The 10,000-nt window shown below is 38.6% G+C and overlaps 1 protein-coding gene across 1 annotated transcript in view; it reads left to right on the top strand.

The window, feature by feature from the left end:
- fbn1 (fibrillin 1) overlaps nucleotides 1–10,000 on the top strand; it is a 118,302-nt gene that overhangs the window by 37,588 nt on the left and 70,714 nt on the right. Inside the window, exons 17-26 of the mRNA XM_067419159.1 lie at nucleotides 2,680–2,832; nucleotides 3,168–3,221; nucleotides 4,079–4,204; nucleotides 5,492–5,617; nucleotides 6,018–6,137; nucleotides 6,599–6,736; nucleotides 8,311–8,361; nucleotides 8,457–8,582; nucleotides 9,171–9,395; nucleotides 9,526–9,651. Coding sequence (XP_067275260.1) covers nucleotides 2,680–2,832; nucleotides 3,168–3,221; nucleotides 4,079–4,204; nucleotides 5,492–5,617; nucleotides 6,018–6,137; nucleotides 6,599–6,736; nucleotides 8,311–8,361; nucleotides 8,457–8,582; nucleotides 9,171–9,395; nucleotides 9,526–9,651 — 1,245 coding nt within the window. The remainder of the gene's footprint in view (nucleotides 1–2,679; nucleotides 2,833–3,167; nucleotides 3,222–4,078; nucleotides 4,205–5,491; nucleotides 5,618–6,017; nucleotides 6,138–6,598; nucleotides 6,737–8,310; nucleotides 8,362–8,456; nucleotides 8,583–9,170; nucleotides 9,396–9,525; nucleotides 9,652–10,000) is intronic.

Here is a 10,000-nt window from a genome sequence, read left to right on the forward strand (position 1 = left end):
GCTCAACCAACACCTGTGTGCTTTCTTCACTCTTCATCTTCACGTTTAGATACAGGAGCGCAACTACCCAGTGCCAGAGGGGTATGCAGCAACAATTTTGTTTTCCGAATGGATGTAATTTATTGTACATGGCCTGCTACCTTATATTTTCCAGTTTTCAGCTCAGCAACCTCGTTTTGCATATAAACTAGCCTTAATTTAATTTAAAACCCCATTTGGCTGCTACATTCCTAGTGTTAGCAAACGCTAGCTGGTCTGTTAACATGAATATGTGCACGCCTCCAAGCACAGACGCCACACTTTAAATCCTACCTGTTGCCTTTCACCATCCACTTGTTAAGCTGCTGTCGCATCCCTTGACATTAGGGCTGGGATAAACGATTATTTTTTAAACGATTAATCTAGCGATTATTTTTTCGATGCATCGATTAATCTAACGATTAATTTTTCCTGTCCGATTCGGTTACGACTCGATTCGATTATCGATTATCTCCCCATTAATTGCCTAATAGCAATTTATACATGTCGATTTAATTATCTGAATGAAAAAAACTAATTCCTTAACATTGCAATATATGTTTATTGCTCTTAAAATTCCAAAGTAAAAGACTATACAAGAACAATGCACTCAATAAAATCATAACAAAGTACACACACACACACACACACACACACACACACGAACAAATAAATAGCTAAGTATAAACCAACAACAAAAGCACAATATACGATTTTTCTATGTATGCAACTCAGCCTACAGGCTATGCCCATCGATTAAATATCAACAAGTTGGTTAATCAAATCCGGGGACACTGCGTGCCGTGAGCGTTTCGGCTGCGTGGCGTGTCCGTTTTTGTTTCGGCTCACATGTTAACAGGTTGGAGTTTGCACAGTGCCTTTGCCGTCAATATCATAGATATATGGTCAGTAGGCTACTGCCGACGTTGTCTTTGCTGTATCAGTAGGCTATTTATGTTTAACATTAGGGATAGGTCTTCCCTCTGCATCAATAGCAGCAGCAGCGCCGCGTCAGACACGCTTCTAGTGAGCAGAGGCAGAGAAAACGCCACACAGCCCCGTGGATGACACGTATCAGAAACGCCACGCGCATCTGCGGCATGACAGTGAAAACAGTTACATGTAGAGTGCCTTACGGGCGTCAATATTCCGTTTAAAACCGGAATAGTCCTGGGATGAAACTGTGTTCACTTAGAGGATGGATACCCTCGGTCACATCAGCGCGATTAGACAGTGAACATTTTAAATTTAAAACAGCTTATTATGTAGGTATCCAATGTGCCCGATGCTTTCACTTGATACAAACGTTTGTTATTGTGATTAAAATACATAAAAATTTTACCAAAACATCTGTCTTCCTGTGTGCAGAAATGTGTTTATGTAGCCGTGACAACAAAACGCGTGCATGCGCGCCTGTGTTAAGAGCGCTTGATCCGTGCGCCGCGCGCCAACCCGCAAGCCTTGCACTTCTGAAAGTCTGAGGAGCCACTCGTGTTGCTACCATAGATATACATAATAAATAATGTACTTAATTACATAATATACTTTATTATGTATATCTATGGTTGCTACTACTCTCCAGCGCCATCATCTTTATTTTGAGTCTGACGAATCGACGCGCATATTTTGCGTCGACGTTTTTTTTGCGTCGACGTCATCGATGACATAGACGCGTTGTCCCAGCCCTACTTGACATGCCATCTCCTTTTCCCTCTTTCTTTTTCTATTTTTAGCCCCCGACAGCTTTTTTGCTTTATCCATCTTTCAACAACTTTGCGTATAGTACTATGACAACTGTACTCCTGCTCGCTCAGCGCGCTCACGGGGTGCCGGCGCCCCCACCAGGCGGCGCGCCCACTCGCGATATTCCATTATTATCCCAAATGGAATCTTATGAGGGCGCCTACTCCAGCCTGTTAGTCCTCTAAAATGTTATATAATATTGAGGAAATACAGAAATGATTTAGAAACGCACAACAGCATCTACATTTAGAGAATTTAAAAAAGAAAAAAAAAAAGAAAATTATACCATCGCTTTGGCGGGAATTTTTATTCTAAATTTAAAGTTAATTTAAATTTATACTAATGGAGTGGGAAAAATGTTGTTGATATAAGTGTGATAATTGTAACCTACCTAATGTAAAACTAACAAATACATTTATTAAAAAATTCTCTCTCTCACTTTCGCTCTCTCGCCTTCTCTCTCTCTTGCCGCCTTGGCTGAGCTGCCGCCCTAGGCGTGAACTAGGGCGAACACACACCCTAGCCCTGCCTATAGGCACGCGCCGGCCCTGCCTATCGATTACTGTTGGAAACAAACACTTTTAAAATGAGAGCGAGCACTGAGTGGTCCTCTGCTGCCATCTGCTGGTTATAATCTGAGTTCTGTCTCTCACTAATATAGTTCTGTTCACAGGTTTTGCTTTCACACTCATATTTAGACATTATAAAATCACTATTATAACACATTTTATCAGAGTTTAGATGGAAAACAATGAACAATCAAGCAGGAAAACCTGCCATAAAACAATATTGGCTGAACTTCTGCAGTCATTTAGACAATCGCTGTTTATCACGGCATGTTGTTGTCGTTGTTGTGTCACGTCCCTCAACGGCGCTCTTGTCGACTGTGATGGTAAGGAAGGTTTTGTTCTCCTGCAGACACACACATGCGCAGCACGTGTTATGGAGGATATAAACGCGGCCAGTGTGTGCGACCGTTCTTCGGCGCCGTCACCAAGTCTGAATGTTGTTGCGCCAACGTGGAGTATGCCTTTGGAGAGCCATGCCAGCCGTGCCCGCCGCTCAACTCAGGTACACACACACACACACACACACACACACACACACACACACACACACACACACACATACATATACATATACAAACACACATACATATACACACACACACACACACACACACACACACACACAGATCTAGTGTGACGCTGCTGCACTCGATCCAGTCCTCATCATCATCACTCCTCACCTCAGATCGCCGAGGAAACAATGACATCAGCGCCTGTAGAGTTCAACACGTGTCTGAGATTGAAACCCGACTCGGGCCTTACACACACACAAACACACACACACACACATATAGACTGCAGACAAGTTTAGAGTTAAATTGTGTGTTTATGTTCCAGCTGAGTTTTCGGCCCTGTGCAGTCACGGCATAGGATCTACGACTAACGGCAAAGGTACAGCTACACACACACACACACACACACACACACACACACACACACACACACACAGTACATGTGAGCTGTGAAGACACGTCCGGGTTATTTACATAAATATATATATATATCATTAGAACAATTATTAATTCACATATATAGTGTATTAATAATTGTTATATATATATATATATATATATATATATATATATATATATATATATATATATATATATATATATATATATATATATATATATAAATAATATAATTATAAATAGCCCATATTTAACCCCAAAAATCTAAAGAAAATCCAAAAAATCCAAATAATTTAGATAACTAATATGAATGATTAAACAGTTAATAAATAATTATTATAATTATATAAATAAATAAAAAATACAATTCTGTATATATTATTTTTAATATAATAAAAATATATGTGTGTGTATATATATATAGCGCACATGTTTGGCTTTAATGTACATAACTATAATGATTCATATCTATAACATTTATGAAGTGTATGCATAAAATAAATATAATTAATGCATTTGGGGTGAAATATGAGCTAGTTATGTTCTTGTATTTTTTGCATATGTATGTTTACTTGGATAAATCAATAACTACCTTAATGAGCTCTTTAGATTCTGCCTAATATTAATACATGATGTCAGCAAACTGCATGATTTGTATTATCTTAGAACTGTACTATTCTGATCTATGGACATTATTTTGACACAGACATGTTAACACAGGTACAATTCATGCATTTTCTGTAAAGTTGCTTTGAAACGATGTGTATTGTAATAAATGTGTATTGTGATAAACACTATACAAATAAACATGAATGTGTCTCTCTCTCTCTGAGTCAGATATAAACGAGTGTGCGCTGGATCCTGACATCTGCCAGAATGGCGTGTGTGAGAACATGCTCCGAACATACAAGTGTAACTGCAATCTGGGCTTCGAGGTGGACATCAGCGGGAAGACATGTGTGGGTCAGTATCTCTGCAGACCTTAGCGTCGGACACACACACACACACACACACACACACACACACACACACACACACACACACACACATACACACACAGACACACACACACACACACTTCCAGAGGTGGACATCAGCGGGAAGACATGTGTGGGTCAGTATCTCTGCAGACCTTAGCGTCGGACACACACACACACACACACACATACACACACACACACACACACACAGACACACACACACACACTTCCAGAGGTGGACATCAGTGGGAAGACATGTGTGGGTCAGTATCTCTGCAGACCTTAGCGTCGGACACACACACACACACACACACACACACACACACACACACACACACACACACACACACACACACACACACACACACACACACACACACACACACACACACACACACATACAGACACTTCCAGAGCCGGACCGTCCCTCAGCTCATTTACTCGAGTCCTGTACTTAAGTTCACTGTTTGAGTCTCTGTGCTTTACTGGAGTATTATTCTTTCTGTAATCTTCTGACTTTAACTTCACTCCATCTGAAAGACAAATATCGTCCTCTTTACTCCACTACATTTCTATCAAGGTCCTCGAAGTGGAAAGTCGTTTCTGTCGCAGCTTTGAAAGTCAGAGATGATTTTTTTCTTCTTTAAAAGGTGTTTGGGTTTTTGCAGAAAGCCTTTCAGGAATCACTCTTGTAGAGTCTCGTGAAGTTCAATGATTTCACAGCATTTATTAAACACTGATTTATAGTTTAGAGCAAAATGGAAGAAGACGGATGTCCAAATGCTCATTTAGTGGAGGATTCACATAAACAAAGTTGATTCTGTCTTCAGTGAAGGTGAACAGTGTGAGAATATCAGATGTGTATCAGTATATTGGATCCGTGCATTCGGCCTTAAAGTGACAGCGCTTTATAAAGAGCTTTGTAACTTTTCTACAAGTATTTAAATGAGTTTAAGTTAGTCGTATGCTAGTGTGTCAGATGGAGCGTCACTGACTGGCTTAAACCATCATAATGTGCATTTATACAACAATAATAAAATAATACAATGACATAAAAAAGGAAATTTACTTTTGATACTTAAGTACTTTTGAAAACAAATACTTCTGTGCTTCCACTTCAGTAAAAATCTGTTTCTACAACTTCCACTTGTAATGGAGTAATATTTGACCAGCAGTACTTTTACTCAAGTAATGACGTTGTGTACTTCATCCACCTCTGCAGCCTTTTGTGTCACCGCTGTGTGTGTGTGTGTGTGTGTGTGTGTTTCAGACGTGGACGAGTGCATTATGAACAGACACCTGTGTGAGAACGGCCTGTGCAGAAACACGCCGGGTAGCTTCACGTGTCACTGCCCGAAGGGATACACCTTCCATCCCGAGACAGAGGTGTGTGAAGGTGGGTGACGTCACAAACGCGCTACACACACACACACACACACACACACACACACACACACACAGTGGTCAGTTTGATTCATCATACATACTTCATACAGTAAAAACAAATGCTGAAAAAGAATATAATATAAATATTTTATGAAACTAAAATAAGTTTAAGTTGAAGTACTAAATTTATCAAATAAAATAAACATAAATTAAACCTAAATAGCAATATAAAAAAATAATTAAATGACGAGCACATAACGAAATTACAATTTTTTTAAACTTAAATTAAGATGAACATTAAAAATGAATAACATTGGTGTTAAGTTTATTTCTCATATGAATCATTCTGAGATGCTGAAATCTGTAATCACGATTCCTGATGTTCTGTGTGCGTGTGTGTGTGTGTTCAGACGTCGACGAGTGTTTGACCAACCCGTGTGTGAACGGCGAGTGTAAGAACAGCCCCGGGTCCTTTGTGTGCCTTTGCTCGACCGGAAGCTCTCTGGACAGCTCAGGAACGCTGTGTGTGGGTGAGTGTGTGTCCTCATGCACTTCCTGTCCGATCAGACGTTGTGTGTTGGAGACTCGTGTGTGTGTGTGTGTGTGTGTTCCTTTTTTGGCAATACTTGTGAGGGCACAAATGTCCTCACTTATATAGTAAAATATGAAAACAACTCACTAGTTTGACATTGGACTGGTCCTCACTAGTTAAAAAGGCTTATAAATCGGCCAAAACATGTTTTTATTTAAATCTGTTGTTCTGCCGATGTTTCTGGGATAGGGAGGTTTAGGGATAGGGGTAGTGTGTGTGTGTGTGTGTGTGTGATGGTTAGGTTTAGGGATAGGGTTGGGTTAGGGGATAGAAAGTATCATTAACCTGATATAAAACCAATGGAAGTTATGTCCTCACTAATATAGTGAAACAAACGTGTGTGTGTGTGTGTGTGTGTGTGTGTGTGTGTGTGTGTGTGTGTGTGTGTGTGTGTTTCAGAGACCATGAAGGGCACATGTTGGCTGAAGGTGGTGAATGGACAGTGCGAGATCAACATCAACGGAGCAACTCTAAAGTCTCACTGCTGTGCCACGCTAGGGTCGGCCTGGGGCTCACCGTGTGCCAAATGTGAACCAGGTGACCAGACCACTAAATAACTACGTTATAGTTATCGGTATAGTTATCGTTAATGATTATCGTTATAGTTATCGTCATAGTTATCGTTAATGATTATCGTTATAGTTATCGTCATAGTTATCGTTAATGATTGTCATTATTGTTAATGTTAATGATTATCATTATAGGTATCTTTATAGTTATCATTAATTATTATCGTTATAGTTATCATTATAGTTTTCGTTTAATGATTGTCGTTATAGTTGTCGTTAATGATTATCAATATAGTTATTGTTATAGTTATTGTTAATGATTGTCGTTATTGTTATCGTTAATGATTATCATTATAGCTATCGTTAATGATTATTTTTATAGTTATAGTTATTGTTACGGATTGTCATTATAGTTATCTTTATAGTTATTGTTATTGATGGTCATCGTTAATGATGGTCATTATAGTTATAGTTATCGTTAATGATTATCATTATAGTTATCGTTATAGTTATCGTTAATGATGGTCATCGTTAATGATGGTCATTATAGTTATAGTTATCGTTAATGATTATCATTATAGTTATCGTTATAGTTATCGTTAATGATGGTCATCGTTAATGATGGTCATTATAGTTATCGTTATAGTTATCGTTATTGATGGTCATCGTTAATGATGGTCATTATAGTTATAGTTATCGTTAATGATTATCATTATAGTTATTGTTAATGATTATCATTATAGTTAGTTATCGTTAATGATTGTCATTATAGTTATCGTTATAGTTATTGTTACTGATTGTCATTATAGTTATTGTTAATGATTATCATAGTTATCGTTATAGTTATTGTTAATGATTGTAGTTATCATTAATGATTATCATTATAGTTATCGTTAATGATGGTCATTAATGATTATCATTATAGTTATCGTTAATGATGGTCATTAATGATTATCATTATAGTTATCGTTAATGATGGTCATTATAGTTATCATTAATGATTATCATTATAGTTATCGTTAATGATGGTCATTAATGATTATCATTATAGTTATCGTTAATGATGGTCATTAATGATTATCATTATAGTTATCGTTAATGATGGTCATTATAGTTATCGTTAAAGTTATCGTCAATGATGGTCATTATAGTTATCGTTAAAGTTATCGTTAATGATGGTCATTATAGTTATCATTAAAGTTATCGTTATTGATTGTCATTATAGTTATCGTTAAAGTTATCGTTATTGATTGTCATTATAGTTATCGTTAAAGTTATCGTTATTGATTGTCATTATAGTTATCGTTAAAGTTATCGTTAATGATTGTCATTATAGTTATCGTTAAAGTTATCGTTAATGATGGTCATTATAGTTATTGTTATTAATCTTTATCGTTATCATTATTATATGGTCAGTTATTAACAATGAGTCTTTTTTTGATTTTTTGATTTCTGAAGGATCATGTGACTATGCAGTAAATGTGTGTGTGTGTGTGTGTGTGTGTGTGTGTGTGTGTGTGTGTGTGTGTGTGTGTGTGTGTGTGTGTGTGTGTGTGTGTGTGTGTGTGTGTGTGTGTGTGTGTGTGTGTGTTTGTGTTTCAGATGCGTTCTGCTCTAAAGGTTACGCGCGGGTGAAGGGAACCATCTGTGAGGGTGAGAGCTCACCTCAGGCTTCACTGTGTCCGTGAGTTCATCAATGATGCCTCGTTTCACCTGCTGTGTGTGTGTGTGTGTGTGTGTGTGTTTAGATGTGAACGAGTGTGAGGTGTTTCCTGGCGTGTGCATCAATGGAAAGTGTGTGAACACGGACGGGTCGTTTGTGTGCCAATGCCCCACTGGCATGACTGTGGACGCCTCTGGGAGAACCTGCGTTGGTACGCAAAGATAATTATTTTTTAAATTTTCTTTACAACTGTTTTAATTATCCTTGTTTTTAATTTTTAACTCTTTCCCCACCAGCGTTTTTTTAAAATATTATTATATGATGTTTAATGATGATGATCACGTTATTTTACATATGCATATGATTACATACGATCGCTTGTTTCTGGGTCTTACTCGTGTGTGTTTTGATCAGAAGATTCAGAGCTCATCCAGAAGATGTGTAATAGCGCCCCCTAGCATTTTTGACCTGTACTGTAAAAATCAGGCACAATGTACTGTATAAATATGAAGGAATTGTCCGTATCGTTTTTTTTACAGGTGTTTTACCTGTATTTTGAATTACACATTGCATTTGTTTGTGTTTTAAGGGTTAACGAAAATTTCCATAAAATTACTGGATAATGTACTAGCAGAAAATTACCAGTACATTTTCCGTTTTTATTTTTTACAGTGTGGAAGCGTTTTCTCATAAATAACGGAACATTACGTGTTTGGCGGGGAAAGAGTTAATTCTTACACATGGTATTTTATTTCTTGTGCGTGCGCGCGTGCGTGTGTGTGTGCGTGTGTGTTTGCAGACCTGCGCACTGAACAGTGTTACCTCACACACATTGATGAGCGATGTGGAGCTGCGATTCCCGGACGGCACCGCGTGGACTCCTGCTGTTGCTCTGTGGGCGTGGCTTGGGGTCCGGAGTGTGACGAGTGTCCCGAAAAGGGAACGCCGGATTACGCTCAGCTCTGCCCTCGACCCGGATTCTCCCACCGCGGAGACTTCATCAACGGGAAGCCATTCCTCAAAGGTGCGTGAGCCTGAGCCCGTCCACATGAAGCCAGAGCTTTCCCAATCCTATCCAGATAGATAGATAGATTGACATTGACAGGATTGACATTTGTGGGCGAGTTAACCCTTTATTCTCTGCTTGTTCTCAGATATAAACGAGTGTAAGATGATCCACAGCCTGTGCAGCAATGGCCGCTGCAGGAACACCATCGGCAGCTTTCGCTGTAAATGCGACAGTGGCTTCGCTCTGGACTTCGACGAGAGGAACTGCACAGGTGAGTTCAGAGACAACAGTTTAAAGGACTAATCCGGTGAAAAAATGGAAAATAGTCTCGTTTACGGACGCCAGCCATCTTGGAAAACAGTCTCGATGAGTCAAGCCACGAGCGCTGTGCTAAGTGATGAACGGTGACTTTGAGTCTCATATGGGACGCCTTCTTCTCTTGTAGTTAGTCAACCATATATTTTAATAAACAGATATAATTCATGCATTTCCATGTATTTAGATTTCACAAACTTAATTCCTATAGATCCGCTGACTTGGTTGGTTAAAAAGGTGAATTAAAATAAGAAGGATCTTGATTTTGTTATTTTAAAGGTGCACTGTGTAAATTTTAGTGCCGT

Source organism: Pseudorasbora parva, chromosome 16 (genome assembly GCF_024679245.1).
Source record: "Pseudorasbora parva isolate DD20220531a chromosome 16, ASM2467924v1, whole genome shotgun sequence".
NCBI classification, from domain to species: domain Eukaryota; kingdom Metazoa; phylum Chordata; class Actinopteri; order Cypriniformes; family Gobionidae; genus Pseudorasbora; species Pseudorasbora parva.